The sequence below is a fragment of the Tursiops truncatus genome, chromosome 14 (genome assembly GCF_011762595.2).
Source record: "Tursiops truncatus isolate mTurTru1 chromosome 14, mTurTru1.mat.Y, whole genome shotgun sequence".
NCBI lineage: Eukaryota > Metazoa > Chordata > Mammalia > Artiodactyla > Delphinidae > Tursiops > Tursiops truncatus.
Window position 1 is genome coordinate 59331870 of NC_047047.1, and position 22245 is coordinate 59354114.

Below are 22245 nucleotides of genomic sequence, written 5' to 3' on the forward strand. Positions count from 1 at the left end.
GACATTTAAACTTTATAGAAATATGTAATATGAGAAATTCCTCCGTATACACATGTGACACATCACCCTATTCCCAATCATGTATCTCCCCCCTCAGAAAACCATTATTAATAGTTTGGTGTATATGTCTTGATTTGGGGATGGCTTGTGGGGAGGGGAGTCTATACTACGTTGTTATAATTTTATTTTCACACAAAAATGTATTACACATTTTTGTTGTAAAAGATGTGTGATCTTTACAACTTGGTTTCATCAACTATTTTATATCAGATATATTTCAATGTCAGTATATAGATATGTTTTTATTTTTTATTATGACAGTAATACCTTTTATGCATTTTTTAAAATGCAAGCAGTCTAAAAGTGTATAAAGATTAAATCTTTGTTCCTCAACCCCACCTCTCTCACTCACCAGAAGTAATCATATTTTGTTTGTTTTCGATTCAAATGCCACTACACTGCAACTTACCTTTTTAACTTAATAATGTCATAAATAGCTTTCTGACTCAGTTCTTATAGCCCTACATCCTTAAATGTTTAGATAGTATTCTTTTGTATGGACGTATCATATTTTATTTAACCAGTTTCCTGTTGATGGATTAGTATTGTATATGGATAAATTGTTTTTTTAATTTTGTTTTAATGAATGTAATTATATTAAGTGTATGTTAGCTAGTTTTTAAAATTTAGTATATTGTGAGCATTCACATGTCAGTAACTATTTTTACTAAGTTATGGACTAACAGTTTTTTTTTTCCATACATCATTCTTATATTTTACAGAAGATTTGTCTACCAGTATCTCTGTATCTAATTGTCAGATCCAGGAGAATGTGGTGAGTAAACATTACAGCTAAAATATGCAAATTGGGTGATTAAGGAAAATAAAATGTGAAAATCTTATTAGGAAAATAAGTTTATAGCCCAGAGTGTTGCGCAGTTTGCCTAAAGACACTAGGCTAGGCTGTGTGGGTGATAACTTCCCTGAGGAGTTCTGCTTTATGAAGGAAACTGAGGCAGTTTCCTTTTAAATTATGAAAATAAAGTTAACTTTTTGTAAGTGACATTAGAATATCACAAAGTGATAGACTAGTTCAAAGAGAAGGGAGAGGCTACTTCTTTCTGGGTCAGAGCCGGGAAAGCTTCTCAAAGGAAGTACAACTTGAAATATGCCTAAGAGGATGGAAAAGAGTTTTGACACAAGTGTTGACAGGATATGGTTGGGGGAACATTTCATGCAAGTACAGAGAAGCAGGAAATGCAGGATTTTAAGGAAGAGTCAAGACTCACTTCAGCTGGTGTATGTAGGTACATGTGGGGGATTACAGTACGGATCAGCGTACTTTCTATAAAGGGATAGAAGTAAATATTTTAGGCCTTGCAGACCATATACAGTTATGAACTCAACTTGGCCGTTGTCATGAGAAAGCCGTAGGCAATACTTAAAGGAATAAGCATGGCTGTTTTCCAGTAAAACTTTATTTGTGGTCACAAATATTTGAATTTCATATAATTTCATGTTTCACAAGACATTATTATTTTGATGTTTTTTAACCATTTAAAAATTAAAACTGTTAAAAAAAAATTAAAACTGCTTTTAGTTCAGGGGCTGTACAAAAAGAGGCAGCAGGCTGGATTTGGCCCACAAGCCATAGTATGCCAACCCCTGGATTAGAAAGAAAAAAGCCTAGAAAAAGAAGTCAGAAAATTGTTCATTAGCTATATATAAATTTCTCTCATAAAATCTCTTATTCTTTAACTGGGGCATCCAGCTGTTATTGCTCTATAACATGTAAATGTTGTTGGATTTTCTAAGATTGCAGTGAAGACTGATATCCAGTAGTGCTATGAGAGAGAGAGGGTTTCAGTGAGATTTAATCCGTGTCTCTCTTGTCCTAGGGGTAGGTAGAATAGGTACCAGATTATTGGGGAGAGAAAGACATTTTCTCATTTCAGTTTTACAGATAAGAAGACCAGTCCCAGAGAATTCAGCTTACTTACGATTACCTAATTTAAACAGAAATTAGGATTTGTGGAATTACTTTTTTTCTTTTTTTGCGGTACGCGGGCCTCTCACTATTGTGGCCTCTCCCGTTGCGGAGCACAGGCTCCGGACGCGCAGGCTCAGCGGCCATGGCTCACGGGCCCAGCCGCTCCGTGGCCTGTGGGATCTTCCCGGACCGGGGCACGAACCTGTGTCCCCAGCATTGGCAGGCGGACTCTCAACCACTGCACCACCAGGGAAGCCCAGAATTACTGATTTTTATATGCCAGGCACTGGATTTGACACTTTGTATATATTCTCATTTAATTCACTTAAAAATCCAGTGAGATAGATGTTATTATATCCACTTTACCAATGAGGGAATGAGGCCTAGGAGACTTGGTTTATCCAGTCACGTGACTGCCGTGAGACCCACACTGTCTGGGAATGTAACACCGAACGAGACAGGTGTAGTCCCTGGCTTCATGGAGACTGTAGCACATACCCAAACAAAAGACAGACCTTGACTGAAGACCTGTGGGGAGCGTTGCCAAGCGCCTTCCAGGAGCTCTCTGACAGCGACAACCACTAGCGAAGAAAAAGGAAGATGGAAGGGAGGGGCGGAAGTGAGGATATAGAGGAGTGGATTTGAGCTACACATACTCTTTTCATCAGTCTTTAAAATTAGCCTGATCTCAATAATATGAACCTTTGAGTTTTTCTTTCAAATCAAAGATAGCAAATCTCTTTAATGGTAAAGTAGGTAAAACTTTGTTCTTAATTTTTTATGTTAATTTACTTTTTATAGATCACTACTTAATAAATAAATAAATATATATATATATTTTGGCTGCTTTGGTTCTTCGTTGCTGTGTGCCGCTTTCTCTAGTTGCGACGAGCAGGGACTGTTCGTTGCAGTGCGCGGGCTTCTCGTTGCGGTGGCTTCTCTTGTTGCAGAGCACAGGCTCTAGGCACACGGGCTTCAGTAGTTGTGGCTCGTGGGCTCAGTAGTTTTGGCTTGCAGGCTCTAGAGTGCAGGGTCAGTAGTTGTGGCTCACGGGCTTAGCTGCTCTGCGGCATGTGAGATCTTCCTGGTCCAGGGCTTGAACCCGTGTCCCCTGCATTGGCAGGCGGATTCTCAACCACTGCGCCACCAGGGAAGCCCAATAAATATATTTTTTAATTCAAAGCATTTTTCTCCCAAGGTCTTCTTACAGAATACATTATAGTTGTGCATTGAGTCATTGTATTAAAGTTGGGCTTTTTTAGGACTTAGAAAGCCTATATTTCATAAAATATTTTGTGAAAATTAGTTCTGTCAATCATAAAAACTAAAATGTATTTAAATATTTGAATGAAGAGAGTCTGAGATGTTGACATTATTTCATAGAGGTAATAACACTGCTTACTTTTTCCCTAAATAGGACATCAGTACCGTTTACCAGATCTTTGCAGATGAGGTGCTTGGTTCAGGCCAATTTGGTATCGTCTATGGAGGTAAGCAACTACAGCCGTTTGCATATTGTAGATAACATAGAAAAATTATGAAATTTAAAAACATCTACCAGCTGTTAACATCTTGTCACAGTTTCGTCAAGTGGTGTTTTTCTCAAAGGTTAACCTACATACATTTAGCTAAGCCCTTTTCACTATAACTGAGTATTAATTCCTTAATTTAAACTAAGAACTTTAAAAAGTAACAGAATAAGAAAATTCACAATAGTCTTTATCTTTTCTTGTAGATTACACATAAAGTTGTTTGGGAAAAATAAATGGTTTGAAGTTTATGTTGGACTATGAAAGTTTGTTTATTGAAGTATATGCCCCACTGGTTTTCTCACACAAATGGCACCGTTTGTCTACTATTGGCATGAATGGTATCAGGTCTGAAGACATGGAATCTTATCCAGCTCTGTGACTTCCACTGGCAAAGTCATTTAACCTCACTGTGCCTCAGTATCTTCATCAGTTTAATGGAGCTAATAAAACCTGACCTGCATAGTTCACAGGATTTTTAATATTCATTAAACCTAATATATATAAAAGTACTTTATAAGCTATGAAACAAGGTATAAAAGGAAAGTAATGTTAAACCCTTTCATTCCTTGCTGAGACTAGTTGGCCTTTCTGCCTGAAGGCTGTATAGTTAAGTCACTCTGTGCTGATCCAGTAAACCTAGAATAAAATTAATGAATTGGTACGATGTTTCTATCTTGACAGAATTTTTAAAGACTAAGTCACATATTTAACTATCATTTCTTTAATAAAGTGGATTATTTTTCAGCAAACAGGTTCATTCAAATTTCCTGCTGTTTCAAATAATGAAACAGCCTTTATTAGGGGCAATTACTATAAGGGAAAATATAATTTATTTCTTAAAATTAAAGGTTAGTGATGGAGAAAGAACAAAATGAGCTGAAAAAAAGAAATACAAAAATACATACATATCAATTGCAGTTTGTGGATAACTTCCTGATAAAGCTTTTGTATTGTATGTGGGATGTCAATTTGTGTCTTCTTTCTTTTCTGTACTTTTTTTAAAAAAAGGAAAACACAGAAAGACTGGAAGGGATGTGGCTATTAAAGTAATTGATAAGATGAGATTCCCCACAAAACAGGAGAGTCAGCTCCGTAATGAAGTGGCTATTTTACAGGTAAAAAAATCCCCCAAAAGTTGCTTTGTATTGGTTTTAATTTTTGATTTATGAGCTTTTAAATCCAAGTCTAGTTAGTGTGCTGATAAGATTTTGGTTTTTGTTTTCTTTGTTCTCATTTTTCTTCGTTCTCATTTTATGACCTTTTGGCTCAGTGAGAGGCTGGTGAGCATCTGAATTAACTCCCTAAGTTTTTTTTTTTTTAAAGGCAACATTAGGTTACAATAATCTAGGAGTTACAAGGACTGCCATTATGGTAGTAGTTTGTTTAGAACACATTTTCCTAAGGAAAATCTTAAACTAAAAAAACTCAAATTTCATTCTTAACTCATCACTCCATGAGCTCAAAATACTTTGATACTTCTACCACCACGTTTCATTATAATAGTTTAGTCCATTAAGGTATATTTTTAAAGATATATTGGCAATGACTTAAATCCCATAAAATAAATTACTGTGTATTTTTATTTAGCATTTTTATCTCTTTTGGACGTCATCTAGAAGAGTAAAATTTAGCTTTATTTTTCTGAATATCATATAATTAATTTATAATATGCAAATATTTATTAATTCATTGTGTAGCTTTTGCATAGTATTTAAGAAATCATGATGATATAATAGTTAATGCTGTGAGAGCCCCATTTGCTTGTGGGTGAAGTTCAAGAAGACACAGCCTATTGACTTGTGCTTCTTTGGAGAAGAAGGTAAGAAACTTATAAACATGTAATTAATTTTACATTTATTACATTATTGGTCACTGTTAGTAACATTTGCCTCACTTTTTTTCAGAGGAGTGATAATCAAAAGATTGTGGTCTACAAGCTACCTGTGGTCACTTCAAGGCTGCCTCCTCCTATAAAGCTACCTTTAAAATAGGATATTAACAGCATTCAGACTCTGCATTAGGGTTTGAATATACTGTTAGAGATCTTTTTTCATATCTAATTTTGGACTCTTTCTCAATATCCAATCAGTATGCAAAAAAATAAATATTAAGGATTTATTCATAAGGATTGATTTTTCCTTGTCATTTTAAAAAATTTTTATTGAAGTATAGTTGATTTACAATGTTGTGTTAATTTCTGCTCTACAGCAAAGTGACTCAGTTATGCATATATATATTCTTCATATTCTTTTCCATTATCACAGGATATTGAATATAGTTCCCTATGCTATACAATAGGACCTTGTTCTTTATATATTAGTTTGCACCTGCTAATCCCAAGCTCCCAATCCATCCTTCCCCCACCCGCCCTCCACCTTGGCAACCACAAGTCTGTTCTCTATGTCTGTGAGTCTGTTTCTATTTCGTAGATACGTTCATTTGTGTCGTATTTTAGATTCCACGTAAAAGTTCTCCTTGTTACTTTGATCACATCACAAACACAGCTCTGTACTAAATACTGAAGCTTTTTTCCCACATGTTAGCAACTGCAAATCTTAACTGAATTTAGGAATTTCCAGATAATACACAATGTAAACACTTTATTATTATAGCCCTCTGGTTATTTTCAGAATGAAAATATTTCAGAATTAAATAATTGTCGCCTGTGGGATTTTTCACTTTCATTTTACAGGGCTATAGTAATGTCAAATGTCCTTTTGCTGTTGCCTGAAGAGGGTAGTAGAGTAGTGGGAGAAAAGGTGAGGCACTCTCATGGCTCCCTATGTAAAGGGGAAAACGTTCTCAGAAACTTAAGAGCAAAATTTCTAGTTTGACTGTTGTAGTATAAATTCAGTATTTTCCCCTTCTCTTCTTGGAAATCACCCAAAAGCTACAAGAAAAATGATAAACAGAAAAGCATACTCTGTCTTTAACAAAAATAGAAAAGAGTTCAGCCCTACAAAATAGGTGGAAGTTTTTCCAAAAACAGTGGAAATGGACCAGGCAAATGCAGGAAGACGCACCACAATAAAAACTGGTTTTGCTGGCTCTTTCTGAGCTCTACAGTCGTGACAGCCTCTCTCTAGTTCCTCTCAAATAGAAGAAAGCCAAGTGAGTCATGATCTAATAAGATTTAATTCAAGAGAAAACACATGAAGTGAATTGAAGTAGGGCACTCTAACGGTGGAAGAGTGCAAATCACACTAAACCAAATGGCATCAACAACATCTATAAAGGAAAACTAGAGACCATACAGGGAGCACATTAGTAGTCCATGACAGATGAAATAGACAAAGGAACATAGGAGGCCTAAACAGTATAAGGTAGATCTCACCAGTTTATGTTGAACACTGTACCCTAAAAACAAATAAGTACCCTATTAATTCAAAAAAACAGTAGAATAAACAGTACTTTTTGGTCTTAATGCACTAAAGCTAGGAATAAATTATAAAATCAGAAAACAAAAACTCCCACCACCTGAAAAAAATTTTTTTTTGAGTCTTAATTCTTCAATCAGAGAGCAAAATCAAGATTGGAGTATTTAGAAAATAATTGTGGAAATACTGTATATCAGAGCTTTTGGACTACTGCTTACAGAAATCTTGGTAACCTCAAATATTTAATCAAGAAAAAATGAACATAAATAAATTAAGAGTCTAACTCAAGAAGTTGAAGGATGAACAGTCAACCTGAGGAAAACAGAAGGAATTAACAAAGATAAAAAAGGAAATTAATAAATTTAGTATAATAAATCCAAAAGTTGATTATTGGGCGGGGGCGGGGAGTGGATAACAATAAAATAAGTGTCCAACCGAATCAATATAAGAAGATATAACAACATTTTGGAGAGACGATCACAAATACTGAAAAAATTTTAGGGAATCTTTTTTTTTTTTTTTTTTTTTTTTAAACAACACTACCTGACTTACCGGGCTTAGGGAATCTTAAGATACTATCTTGTGTAACTCTGTTAGATAAACTTGAAAACCTGGAGAAAATGATTCTCTATGAAAGTATAATTTACCAAAACAGACTCTAGAGGAAATAGGACATTTAAACAAATAGAAGAAGTGGTTAAAAGAATTTATGTTACAGCATACTTCTATTTTTGTGTGTGCATGCATGTGTTTCCAAGGATGGTGCGGGGAAAAAAGAAACTTAAGAGGTAGTCAGCTGCAACATAGGGGACAGCCAACCACACTTCCAACTCTAAATCAGTCAGAGTTATGATGTTCTGAATCTTCTACTTACTGCCATTATCATGCCCCACCACTGTGGGGTATTTCACTTTCATGTATCTACTATAAGATTGTGTCACTTTTTATTTTGCTACCTGGAACACCATGTCATTAACTTGTTTTAAGCTGATTAGTAAACAGTATTTATCTTGCATTTGCTATTCACTTTCTAAACATTTTTAAAACACCAACCATGATTCAGAAGTTGAGCTAAAAGTGACTAAGACACAGTCTCTGCTCTCAGAGAACTTACTAGGCTACAGAGTAAGACACATATACACGTAATACAGTACCAGGGGATAAGCAGTGCTGCATAGAGTGCAGTGGCAACTACTGCAGTAGTATGGAAGAGAGGTAACGTGAGCTAAACTGGAGGCATTACAGTGGGAATTGAGAAATGATGGTGTATTCAAAACACATTTTAGAGATGGAGCCCAACTTCACATAGGCCGAAAAAAAGTTTGCCCTCTTGGCATACTTAGATACCCATAGTAAGGAAAAAAAGCATAAGAAAAATATGTTTCTGTTAATAAGTATTAAAAAGTTTAATCACTTGGGCCAATATTTGAGACTGAATAAGAATGAAACCAGACTACTGAAGATATTAAAATCCACACAGAGGAATTTAGATTTATGTCCAGAAATAAAGAACCATTGAATGTTTTTTGTGTATGGCTGACTTCTCAAATTGCTTTTGAAGAAGTTTTGTTTTTTTAATATCAGTTAAGATAGATTGCTTTTTTATTAGCAGATACAGTATCACATTCAGCTTTGTATTTCTCCAACCCTGTTAACCTAGTAGTGCTTAAGAAAAAGGGGTGATGGTAGTAAAGACATGCTGAGCCTAAAAGAGGGAAGACCAAATCAAGGTATAATACAACGAGATCAAGACTTAGATAAATAACTACCTTAAAGACAAAACCACCAGTTTGAGCTAAGACCCTCACAAACAGCCCCAAAGAACCAAAGCTCTGTGTAATTGGCTAAACTTTGATTGGCAGTTGGTGCCTATTCATGGACAGCATAAAATTAGAGTACTATCAGAAGATTAAAAAGATGAGAAGGAAGGAAAAGAAGTAGTAATGGACAAGGGTATTTATATTGGAAAAACTGGGAAGATATTCTTTCCCTTCAGTGCATCCACTCTCCAGTACAGAACTTGGAAAATCAAATTCTGTGATCCTTTTTATTTTGTTTGCTTTTATTTATTTTTCTAAGCTATTTTTTGTTTTCTGTGCCGTTATTCCATACAATTAATTGCAGCACATTGTTAGATATTAATATTTGCACAGTAAAACTTTTACTCAAGTTGGTCACATAAATATCCTGCAACTCTTCAGAATTTGCACCATCCTGGGATTGTAAACCTGGAATGTATGTTTGAAACCCCAGAACGAGTTTTTGTAGTAATGGAAAAGCTGCATGGAGATATGTTGGAGATGATTCTATCCAGTGAGAAAAGTCGACTACCAGAACGAATAACTAAATTCATGGTCACACAGGTATTTTAACTTTTTTTGAAACTAGAAAATAATAAAAACTACAAGAAATGGTAGTGCTTTTACATATTGTAACATTGTGGGAATTGTTAACTTTGAAGAACAGAATAACACTTTTAGTTAAATCTTGATGAACTGTAGTGGACTTTTAAAATTATTATACCACTCAAGGGGTCCAGTTGGTGTTTAGCTGTGATTTTTCCAGAAATAGAAAAAAATTCTGTTTTCTTCAATAACAGATACTTGTTGCATTAAGGAATCTACATTTTAAGAATATTGTGCACTGTGATTTAAAGCCAGAAAATGTGCTACTCGCATCAGCAGAGCCATTTCCTCAGGTGAGATATTCTCCAGAACCTTTTTAAAGTACGGTTTTAAGTATCTGTCTGACAACATTATGAAGTACCCACGTAATGAAGGGCAGTGCTGTAGGTTCAGTACATAACCATCTTACAGAAAAAAAGTTTCTACCTTATAACTGCCATTGAGGATGTATACCTGAGTAGTCTGAATTCAGATTTTACTAACTATATTATTTTCATGAAGACTTTTTAGACCAGTTCTCAAAGGAATAATTTTTTTGCACTTTTTGCACAATCCACCCCTCCCTGTGGGTTGGGAATGAAGTAGGGAGAGTCAGCCTTGGTTGGTGCTTGGTGCTCAGGACAAATTCCCCATGAAATGAAACAAACTGAGGGATGACCCTGAAATGAGAAGACTCGATTTTGGTTGAGGCAGGCAGCCAACACTTCTTCCTCTTTAGAGTACTATATTTCAAACATTTTCAGCAAAACCTATGGAAGAATGACATTTCCCATCACCGCCAGTGCTCACATACGTATTACGATATGTATGTGTGTGTCTCTCCTGCGTGTGATGCATTAATTTTTTTACTTGGCTAAATTTCATTTCATTAAAAAGTGTTGATCTTGATCCAAATTTATTTCATAACCTAAAAATAGTTATTAACCCAAAGTCTGAAACATTTGTCCTGAGGAATATATATTGGTGGTACCTATGAATATTTCTCATGATTGTCATCAGATAGAATCTGTTGCCAAATTATTGTTTATGTACATTTAAAACACAATTAGACAAGTGGCTAGAATAAGGACAACAGATGACTATTTCACTTGGTAAATACAACTCAGATTCTCTTTCAAGAAAAAGATGTATTTAGAAAAATTATTCAACTTTTTTACTTTTAAGGAAGTAACCATATTCCTTTTGTAATGCCTATGTGAATAAAAATAATCCTCTATCTTTGTGAGGTCAGAAAGGTTCCATAAGCATTGGTGCAATATTTTAAAGAATTATTATTTCATGTATTATTTCATTTGATCTTCAAGAGAGTATGGACAAAGGATGTACACCCCTACAGCTAAGGCTAAAACTCCAGCTTTCTGACCTCCATTAGGAACAAAGGGAAAATAATGTCACTTACTTGATACTCTTTTTTTTGGTCAAGTGCTAGCCATGGCCCCTCTTCTTTATTCAGTTGCCAAAATGCCAAGTCATCTTTATCAAAATGCTAACTGAAATATGGCATTTAATGAAAAAAGTTATTTCTTCACGGTCAATAATCCTCTTCTTCAAATATTCAGAGGAAGTAGTTGAATTCAATAATGACACAGAACAAATATCATAAAAACATGTATGAAGGTCCGTCTTTGCTTTCCACTCACTGTTTGTACCACTGGTTTGTAGAGGCCTCTCAATTTATCTTGAAGTTTTTAGTGAAGACATTTTGTGAATCAAGGCATTTCCCCTGGACAGTACTTGGCATTTGCTTGTTCGCATGGATGTATCATTAATCACCAAAATTTGAACCTCGTAGAAGATGGGCAGCAAGATAAGTATTCTGAGCTCTGCCAATCTTATTACATTTCCAGAACTCTCTTCCCAAAGGGGCATGGTAGTGACTGCAGCTACCCCCAGATATAACTTATTTCAAATCTGAACATCTAACTAGCAATATTTTGTTCCATAGTCATAGAAAACACTTTCAAACAATCTCTAATATGACTCTTCTACTGGCCACATTAATACTTATCTTTAATACACCTCAATTTCATTTACTTGCCAATATATAGTATCCTTGGGAAGAGAGATTCTAGGATTAAGCAAAATAAAGGGTAAGTTTTTAAATATCACAACTTATTTTTCATTCAGCAAACATTTGAGTACCTCTATCCAGGCACTGTGAGGCCACTGAGCATTTAAAAGTGAAACATATAATTCCCGCTTACAGGTAATAGAAAGTGATCTCCTAAAAGCCAAATGATAAAAGATCAGCACCCTCCATTTCATCAAAAACGCTGAGCACTTATAACACCAGTCTGGTATTTGACATTCTGGAAGCTAGAATTCAAAAGTGGTTTTTTGAAATGAGCATTAGCAAAGCTCTTCATACTGTTAGTAATGGATCACAGGGTTATAAATGTATCTAAATATTGGTATTTTACAATTTCCTTATCTATAATCTCGACATTCATAATACAGTTGGCAAATGTGTTGAAATGATACAGTATCATATTTAGGGACAGGTATGTATATATAGATTAATACATATATCAATAATATAAAATTAACATCATCCTTTAATTTCCAGGTGAAGCTGTGTGACTTTGGTTTTGCCCGCATCATTGGTGAAAAGTCGTTCAGGAGATCTGTGGTAGGAACTCCTGCATACTTGGCCCCTGAAGTTCTCAGGAGCAAAGGCTACAACCGTTCTCTAGATATGTGGTCAGTGGGAGTTATTGTCTATGTGAGCCTCAGCGGCACGTTTCCTTTTAATGAAGATGAAGATATAAATGACCAAATCCAAAATGCTGCATTTATGTACCCACCAAATCCATGGAGAGAAATTTCTGGTGAAGGTAAAAAAAAAATGTTTTAGGTCTGTGCCTTTTAGTCAAAATCTTTGTGATCCCAAATCACCCTGTCTCTTCTGACTTCTCTTTTTAATATTTCCCATTCACCTTCCAAATTCAACTGTTTACCAATTTTTTGAGCACACTTCCTTTTACATTATCTTTTCTTTATCTTCCTTATAGTTCGCAGGCAGGGCACTAATCCAGGCCCCAGCTGCCTCATTTTGAAACTACTCAAATAGCTTAACTGTCCTTCTCAGTCACCACTGCCAAATCCTTCTTCAGGAAACACTACTTTCATCTTACGCTGCTCCCGGACATTAATCTCAGCCTCCCTCTAACCAGGCTGCACCTGTAGGTCTCTGTGATATGGCCCAAGTTTGCCTTCTAGCCTCATCCGCCATTACTGCCCTACGCAAGGTACTTACAACTATTTGCTGCATTTTGCTTAGGTCTTTTCCCTGCCTACCCGTTTCTCCTCCTTGCTGTTGAAATCCTTCCAGTTCAGAGATCCCTTAACTTGTGGCTCATCTGAGAAGTCTTCCCTGAACCCCTCCTCCAAACTGTGTAAGATCTACTTAGGCTACTAGTTGGGCGTATCTTTTCACGACCACTTATCTTCAGAACTAGATTCTGATCTCCTTGAATGGAGACCTGTAACTTAGGTTCTTTATATATCACTTAAAACACTATTTAACATTCCCATAGCATTTGATAGAACCAGTACTGGGGAACATCCCCACCTGAACTTAGCCAACCCTTGGAACAGGGGGGTCTTTTTTTTGTTTTCCCAAAAGTGCCTAATCATAGGGATATAGCCCATTAAACTGGGAAAAGTTTGAGGAACAACATATAAGTAGTAGGCTTACTTGGTAATGAACAGAGCTAACTAAAGAAGTACATATGAGGGTTTGGGGATGTTGCCAAAGTCATCTTAGAGCTCCTTGGACAGTGTGGTCTGCAGACCTCTTAAATCAGAATCACTTGGTGAATTTATTAAAGAGAAGACCTCACTGGCTCTATCCCAGAGATTCAGACTCACCAGCTGGATTGATGCCCAGGAATAAATACACTGAATACATTTTAATAAATACACTGAATGATTCTGATGCACATAGTGGACCGCCATTTAAGGAGCAATGGATAAAAGTCTGAAGTATTTAGAATACAGAGAAGTTAATAATTAAAATAATTATGGGAAAAAAATGATTAGGGCAAAAACAAAAATATGGAAAATCGTTGCTAGTTTGGTGGTATTTAGAACTAGAAATAGTGTAGTATAAGTCATTCATTTGGCTCATCCCTGGATCCATGTCTTAGTAACAACTGTATTGTTACATAGGGATGTTGTCAGTGTATAGTTACCTGGTTGCTTTGGTTTTGCAGTTGGCCCATTTCTCCAAATAATTAGATAAGATATATATGCCAAGATCTCTCCAATACACCAAAATACCATGAACTTGTTTGCTAAAACTTGTTAAGTATGAACTTTTGGTAATAAGTTATCACCTCACTGTAACCCTATCTGTAGAAGCAAGGCAATGGCTTCGGCTACTTTTCCAGACCAAGCCCGAGACTAGAGAAGAACATGGCATCATTGGGGCGGGAAAAAAACCAAAAAAATCAGCCTATAATAAGAGTCTGTCTTATTCATCTTAAAAAATAATAGTTAATACTCAGCATTTATATGCTGAGCACCATTCTAAGCCCTTTATGTGTATTAAATTTATTTCATCTTCTCAACAACCTCATTTTACAGTTGACCGAGGCACAGTATACTTTAGTAACTCACCCTATGTCACACGTAGTAACAACGCCAGCTCAAGCAGGCTGGCTCCAGTCTGTACTTTTAACCTGTACTCTATACTGTTTCCTTAATAAACCAGATACACTGTGAATTCAGTAAATATTTATGGATCACCAGCATGTTAGCTTAAAGGCCATGTCCTTGAGAAGCAAAAATCCTCAACCTTCTATTTCTATGGATTGAACTGCTTTCCAGGCAGAGTCACAGGTTTGAGATGCTCCATACGCTCAAATTCATGTATCTAATTTTGTCTTTTCCCTTAGCAATTGATTTGATAAACAACCTACTTCAAGTGAAGATGAGAAAACGTTACAGTGTGGACAAATCTCTTAGTCATCCCTGGCTGCAGGTAAAAAAAAAAAAGTATCTCTCTTCGCAAAAAAAAAAAATGTACCTCTCTTCGGCGATTCTCATTTGAGCAGTTCATGGTGATTGTCTTAATGAAACCACTCTTAAAAGCAATAGATTCTACATGTCTTAGGGCCTTATAGTATTCATTTTACCTTTCTGTAAGGTGAGGATGACACATTATGTTGTCAGATATATTTTATTTTTAAAGTGTCCACTAAAAGGTTTTGCATTGAAGAGATCAGAGATGCCATTTAAAATGTTTGGCTTAATTCCCCCCAAAAGCTATTGCATAGATTTCTCAAGATACCCCCAAACTTCAGAGTAAAGAGAGAAGCTTCAGAACTATTTTAAAGGGAATGAGGGGTAGAAATAACTTCAAATATAATCATATTTAGTCTCAGCAGTTATTAAATTATCCTGATAACAGATTCTAAGCACTTTCCCCTATTTTGAGAAGTAAGGTGTAGGCCTCTCCAACAAAATATTTTAGTGGTTATTATTAGCCACCTCAGAAGCCTGAGGCAATGTTTTCTTTTTTAATTTTAGAAACTAGTTCCTTCCTTCATGAGAGACTCTAAATTTGAAGAAGTATTTATCTTTAACATTGCTAACTTAAAATATTACAAATGAACTTATTGTATAACAAGTATTTAGGAGGTAGGGGTTGTCAATTTTATGACTAGGGTGCTGAGCAAAAAAAAAAAAGAAGGTTGACAGTATTGTTTCTTTTATGGTTCATAATCTTTTTTTTTCCCTAGGACTATCAGACTTGGCTTGACCTTAGAGAATTTGAAACTCGCATTGGTGAACGTTACATTACACACGAAAGTGACGATGCCCGCTGGGAAATACATGCATATACACACAACCTTGTATACCCAAAGCACTTCATTATGGCTCCCAATCCAGATGACATGGAAGAGGATCCTTAACTATTATTGAGCTAACTTCAATAAGGAAGGATTTCATGTTATGGACTGGTATTTTGCTGCATAACTGTTGTTCTTTGTAGGTTGTCATCTGAAAGGATGCAAAGACATGAGGAAATAATGATAAGGAATCAATGACACCAATACTGTAGTTCATATTGAGTAGGTACAAGAGGGGAAACTGAGTAATAAAAACACATAATGGAACCCAAGATAAAGCTTTTCATAAATTTTTACAGCATAAGCAATAACTGGTTTTTGTATTTTTCCTAATCGTTCATTTTAGTACAATAGTGGCACTTAATTTATCTTCCCTTTCCTATTCTTAACATTTTTTTAAAAAGGAGAAAAAGGCAAGCTAGAGTCCAGTTACTGCATAGCTTGACCAAATCATACAAGAGTTACAAGGTTGATTACTAAACAGATGTGCATTTATGCGGTAACTGAGAGGCTGCCAGCATGCCATTTCCTATAGACTTTATAAACATTTGTTTAACCGACCATAGAGGCATTGAGGGGTTTTTCCTAGACTCCTGGAAAGGGAGTGCTGGACTGTTTTACATTTCTTTTTTAGGTCAGTCAAGACTCCAAAACAGTGATCCCTAACCCTTTTGGAGTTGAAATTCTGAATATGCTCTTTGGAACATGAAAATTAAGTTGTCACCTTTTGTAAGTATTGCTATGTTTCAACAGCCCCTAAGGTCATTCGGGACAACTGATGTACAAAACCAGGAGTAGGAACTGCTGGTCTCAGTGCTGAGTTGTTATGTATGTCTTCTTATAGCTCAACTCTGCTGCTAAATATTCATGTTCCCACTGACGCCATTGTGGTGCCACAATTGGATTCCAACATTTAATAGGTATAGATCTGAACTCTAAGTACACAATTTATCTTTACATAGGGTTGAATAATTTGAGGAAGAAAATTAAATATATGCTAAAAGTAGGCCAGTGCAGAGTCAGTTAATGCTACAGGAAAGAATAACAGCATCCTTTTGTTCTTCCTTTAGCTTATTGGAAGGCTTTACAGATACCTGGAATGTTTTAAAACCAATTATATTTTAAGCAGTTTGAGGGAGTGGACGGGGTGGAGCATGAAACAGTTTATAAGAGTACGGCTGTATTATCAGCTGAGCAAATGAAAGAATGAAATAAGTATTTTTTTTTTAACACTGCAGCTTCAGCAGCCAGCTAAAGACATTTTTTTCTATCCAGATATCATATTTAAGAGGTTAGACTTTTTCATAGCTTTTTAAAAGTTACTAACAGTTTTCCCCCAAAAAAGTTAAAGATCTGGTGGGACCATTCACTTACAAAAAATCTAGGGACTTTTTGTTTTTTGATTCCTCAAAATCATTGTAAACATTTTTCCCTCCAAAAAAGAGACAAAGATGTGGAGCCAAAAACTCTGGCTCCGTTCTTTAATTACCTGTGTTGGCCTCAGCAGGTGACAATCTGTCTGAGCCTTGAGTTCCTCAATCTATAAAATAAAGATTATAATTCTTGCCTGTACCTTTCTCACAGTGTTGTTGTGAAGGTCAGATGTTGATAAGCTAAAAGTTATAAATGTGTTAACTGTCACTGCCCACAGAATTTGAGGTAGCAAAGGAAAAGAATGTTCTTCTTGTGAACAGACTAAGACTGAGAGGGCCCTTAGAGATCCTGAAGCTACTGCCTTATCTAGGACTAAAAATATCCTTGAGAGAATGGAAGGAAACACACAGTGCTCCTCTTTTCTGAGCTCTTTATGTGTTTTACTCTCACAACAGCCATGAGGTAAGTGCACGTGAACTCTCTCTCACAGATAAGGAAACTGAGGCACAGGGAAATTAAGTAACTAGCTGCTGAAGGTCACAGTTAGGATGTGGGTTTGAACCCAGGCAATGTGGCTCCTGAGTCCTTCTTACCCCTCCTAACCATTTTACTATACTGCCTACCCCTAAATATCTCCAGGAGACACTCCACAATGTCTCAGTATTTCATTGTCAAATAGGAGTTTAAAAAATTAAACCAAATTAATTTTGCAAAACCTTTGGAAAGTGTATTTTCCCTGTGATAGAGGATAACTTCCCCAAATTTCTCTAAAGTAAGTGTTTATATCAGTGTGCTAAAATGAAGTAATTCTGAGTCACTAGGCACCCTATTGTGGTTTTACTGCGTAAAATGATAATTAACTGGAATGACGTTTGTTTGCTATACTTATATAATCAAACTTTACAAGCCATGAAACTAATTGCACTCTTTTTGTTTCTGTTGAATGCCTAAGAAGTTTTCTAAAAAAAAAAAATGTAAAGGCACTGTCAGATAATTTGGAGTTGAGTAATTTCTCCAGTTACTGTATAACCTGCATAACCTTTTTTTGTCTTGAAGTCATTGTGTTTGTATAAGAAATAATTGTTAGAAACATTTGATAATGTACAAAGTAGTCTATAATGACACTGTTTAGTACATTTTTATTTTTTATTACATCCCACTTTTTGTAAATATCCTCAAAGAAGCTTGATAATAAAATGTATTTCCATATCACCATACTTTTCCATGTGAAAACCTGAGCCTATCTCTAGTAGAGGTATCCAAAGAATATTTTATTTGGTTGTGTTCTTTTCCCAGGCTTTGGTAATAGAACTGTTTTGGAAATAGTATTTGTAAATGAAACCAATGCTATATTTAAGAACACAGATTTTTTTTTTTAAATCTGACTAAAATAACAACTCATTATTACAATTTTATACAAAATTTGAGGTAATAACCTCAAGGTCTCACTTCTTGGAATGAAAGTTTGGAATAATTTTAGGTTTTTCAGAAACTACCATCAAATATTCCACTACTGCAACTGCCAAAAGACTTAAGTTAAATACCTAATACCAAAGTACATGTATAGGTGTCAAGAAGCATTGCCTCTTTCCCCTTAATCATAAAAACTATTAAATAATTGGGAAGGGCCAACTATGGGCATTTTAATCTTCTAAAAATTCTCCAACCGAGTCTTTAAGGGTGGCTACGAATGGCCCAAAGTTGAGCAGCATCTGAAAAATAAGGCCTCCATCTTCCTTTAATTTAGCATGAGATAGAGAATGCTAGTCCTGTTCTCAGTGAAGCCAAAGAAGCAATAAGAAACAACCATTCATCACTCTGCCAGTGAATTTCCAATGTAGTTAAGCTATAAATTCAAAACATATAGCTAGTATTTTCTTTAATTTCACAAATTTGTGTTGCTTATATAACAGTTCTTCAGAAAGTCCATATGTCTGCTATTAATAAAAGTTTTTTGAACCAAAAAATGAGAACTTATAGAACTAAATCTTGACAATTATCTGAAAATAAGAGAGAATTAACTCAATTTAGAAAATTATTCCTCCTAAGCAGTCTGGATTTATTCTAAGTCATATTTTAAGTACCTGTTAGGTTTACTGGTATTACTGTGACTTTAAAAAATTTTTTAATCTAATTTTAATTATAAAATTCACAGAAGAATATGGTAAAAAATTCAAATACCAAAAAGGAGGACAAATAAAAAAAAGTAAGTCTTTTCCCACCCCTCAAACCAGACTGGGAAATTTAATAGTGATTATTGAAGTTCATAGCAATATAAGGCCTACCTCAAGAAAGAAGAAAAATTTCAAATAACCTAACCTACTGTCTAAAGGAATTAGAAAAAGAAGAACAAAGCCCAAAGTTAGTAGATGGAAGGAAATAATAATTATAAGAGAGGAAATAAAATAGAGACCAAAAAACAACAGAAAACATCAATGAAACCAAGAGCTGGCTTTTTGAAAAGATAAACAAAATTGATAAACCTTTTTGCAAAATTGATAAACCTTTAGCCAGGCTCATTGAGAAAAAAGAGAGGACCCAAATAAACAAAATAAGAAAGAGGAGAAACAACAGCTGTACTACTGAGATACAAAAAAAAAAAAAATCATAAGAGAATACTACAATTATATGCCAACAAAGTGGACAACCTAGAAGAAATGGAAAAATTTCTAGAAACATACAACCTGCCAAGACTGAGTTAAGAAACAGACAATCTGAACAGTTCAGACCAGTCATTAGTAGTGAAATTGAATTTGTAATTAATAAAAAACCTCCCAGCAAACCAAAGTTCAGGCTTCACAGGGGAATTCTAAACATACTAAGAAAAGCTAATACCTATCCTTCTCAAACTATTCCAAAAACTGAAGAGAATGGAATGCTCCCAAATTCATTCTACAAGACCACCATTATTATCCTAGTACCAAAACCAGATAAGGACTCTACAAAAGAAGAAAATTACAGTCCAGTATCTTTGATGAATACAGATGCAAAAAATCCTCATAAGTTAGCAAACTGAATCCAACAATATATTAAAAGGATCACACACCATGATCAAGTGGGATGTATTCCAGGAACACAAGGATAGTTCAATATTTGCAAATCAATCAGTGTGACCCACTACATTAACAAAAGGATAAAAATCATATGATCATCTCAAAAGAGAAGAAGCATCTGACAAAATTTAACATTCATGATAAAAACTCTCAACAAAGTTGATATAGAGGGAACATATCTCAACATAATAAAGGCCACTTAACCACACTCAATAGGGAAAAGCTGAAAATCTTCCCTCTAAAATCCAAATTGGAAGGGAAAAAATAAAATTGTCTCTATTTGCAGATGACATGATACTGTACATAGAAAACCCTAAAGTCTCCACCAAAAAACTGTTAGAACTAACGAATCCAGTAAACTTGCAGGATACAAGATTAATACACAGAAATCTGTTGCTTTTCTATACACAAATAATGAACTATCAGAGAAAGCCAGAAAACAATCCCATTTAAAATCGGCATCAAAAAGAATAAAATATCTAGGAATAAATAACCAAGAAGGTGGAAGACCTATACTGACAGCTATAAAACACTGAAGAAGGAATCTGAAAATGATACAAAGAAATAGAAATATATCCTATGTTCTTGGATTGGAAGAATTAATATTGTTAAAATGTCAATACTACCCAAAAGCAATCTACAGATTTAATGCAATCCCCATCAAAATACCCATGACATTTTTCACACAACTAGAACAAATAATCCTAAAATTAATATGGAACCACAAAAGACCCAAATTCCCAAAGCAATCTTGAGAAAAAAGAACAACGCTGATGGTATCATGCTCTCTGACTTCAGACCTTACTACAAAGCTACAGTTATCAAAACAGCATATTGGCACAAAAACAGACACACAGATCAATGGAACAGAACAGAGAGCCCAGAAATAAACTCACGCACCTATGGTCAATTAATCTACAACAAAGGAGGAAACAATATACAATGGAGAAGACAGTCCCTTTAATAACTAGTGATTACTGGGCATCCTTTCCTTACTTTTTATATAAAAGTAAGTATCACTGAACAGAAAACAACCAGTCCGCATTTAGTGTTTTAATTGCTGTGAAATTACTTCTAAGCATTTCTTTAAATGTAGCTTTTCTCCAACAAAAATGGAATCATAACTACAAAACATTTTGCACCCTACTTTTTCACTTACTGAATCTTAGCAATCTATGTCAGAACATACTACTCTACCTCATTTTAAAAATATATGGATAGTTCTATTTAATCAGTCCCCTGTGAATGGCCAGTTGTTTCCAGTTATAAAACCAATCAGAATTCATGTTTACATTTTAAAATAAAAATACAGCAACGAGCTTTATTAATTAGAGGAAACCCAATAATAAGTTTCATTAAATTGAGAACACACATTTGTACCAAGAATCAAACACAATCTTAAAAGATCAATTTTCAGTTGTACTGTATGGGCTATTTTTATTGGCTGTGAAGAGATAAAATATTTCAATACTTATTTTACCTGTGATATATAAAATGTGTTCCCTTTAGTCTAGTTTCTTAGGCCAACTTGGGAGTAGAAAGTCCAAACTGAAATATCACCGCCAAGCAAGTTCACCAAACCCAGCTACAGGTGATGGAGAGGGTTTTGACTGACATGCATTCATCTGATGATTTCTACCATGAAGTCTCTGATGAGGTATCAAGGCAAAAAAGTTAAATCTTTCTCCCATCTTCGTAGGATTCATTAACATATCATAGCCCTGAAGTAACTGCTGCCTCAGTGATGGCTCATCTGATTTATCTAAAAGAACCTGAAAAGAAAAAGATTTCTTAGTGAAAATAACCAGGAGAAAGGATTCCTAGTTATTTGCAGCAGTACTAATGACTATTAGCTATTCAATAAAAGTGCTTAAAATGTAATTTCTGATCATCTACCTTAGAATCATGGTGTGTTTATTAAAGATACAGGTTGCTGTGACCCAAACCTATGGATTTGTATGTTTAGCAAATATTCCCAGGTGGTTTGATCTACACTGAAGGGTTAAGATGTCTTCAAAACAGTTGTAAAATTCGTACTCATACAGGCAGTCAGGTTTTCTTAACAAACGTGAATATTATTTGCAAGTCTTCATTTTACCTCAGGAGAGATGCATGGAACTTACCAGGCTGCTCCACCCCCAGGCTGTCTGGTTACACTGAACCCTATACTACTGAAAAGACTGGAATACCAAGGATCTGACTAACAACAAGAGCATTAAGGCCAAGTGAACTTAAAATATTTATTGAAATAGTATGAAATTAAAATATTTAATAACAGTGAAATAACATAAATCATTACCTTCAGCCGGACATCAATGCCCATATTTCTTAAAAATGTCTGCTGTTTTATTGGACCCAGAGAAGCTACTTTCCCCTGGGACATTCTGCGCAAGTAACTGAAGTCCACGTCAGCTGTGAGGTCTGCTGTTCCCGGGGCAATTAAGACATCATGAAGCCTGTGGCCACAAAACCCCTTGAACATAATTTTTTGAACGATGAGTTTTTGTACCTTTATGGTTATCATTATCAAGATTAAAGAAATGCTACCATTTTAGTACATTTTACATAACAACTGTTAAAAAGGAAAATATAGCCAATATCAGTGGTTTACAAACTCTTACCAAATAGCACGCTTTCTTCAAATGAGATGCTATGTGGA

The 22245-nt window shown here is 35.2% G+C and overlaps 2 protein-coding genes across 7 annotated transcripts in view; one reads left to right on the plus strand and one right to left on the minus strand.

The window, feature by feature from the left end:
• Positions 1-17750, plus strand: part of PRKD3 (protein kinase D3) — a 76854-nt gene extending 59104 nt beyond the window's left edge. For both annotated transcript variants that reach the window (XM_019942854.3, XM_019942855.3), the window contains 8 exons: positions 783-835; positions 3408-3480; positions 4531-4637; positions 9101-9262; positions 9499-9597; positions 11871-12138; positions 14203-14288; positions 15049-17750. In XM_019942854.3, coding sequence (XP_019798413.1) covers positions 783-835; positions 3408-3480; positions 4531-4637; positions 9101-9262; positions 9499-9597; positions 11871-12138; positions 14203-14288; positions 15049-15222 — 1022 coding nt within the window. In that variant the 3' untranslated portion in view covers positions 15223-17750. The remainder of the gene's footprint in view (positions 1-782; positions 836-3407; positions 3481-4530; positions 4638-9100; positions 9263-9498; positions 9598-11870; positions 12139-14202; positions 14289-15048) is intronic.
• The window catches only part of NDUFAF7 (NADH:ubiquinone oxidoreductase complex assembly factor 7), a 31148-nt gene continuing 15010 nt past the window's right edge, over positions 6108-22245 (minus strand). The window contains exons 9-12 of one of the 5 annotated variants that reach the window (XR_012325850.1): positions 21886-22059; positions 21067-21358; positions 16649-16699; positions 6108-15310 (exon numbers count right to left, since the gene is read on the minus strand). Coding sequence is in view for 1 of the 5 variants with exons in the window: in XM_004313992.4 (XP_004314040.1) it covers positions 21143-21358; positions 21886-22059 (390 nt within the window). In the remaining 4 variants the exon portion in view is untranslated. Of the gene's footprint in view, positions 16700-17495; positions 21359-21885; positions 22060-22245 lie in introns of those variants that run through there. The other 4 variants (XR_012325851.1, XR_004521844.2, XR_012325849.1 and 1 more) reach the window with 4 other exon arrangements.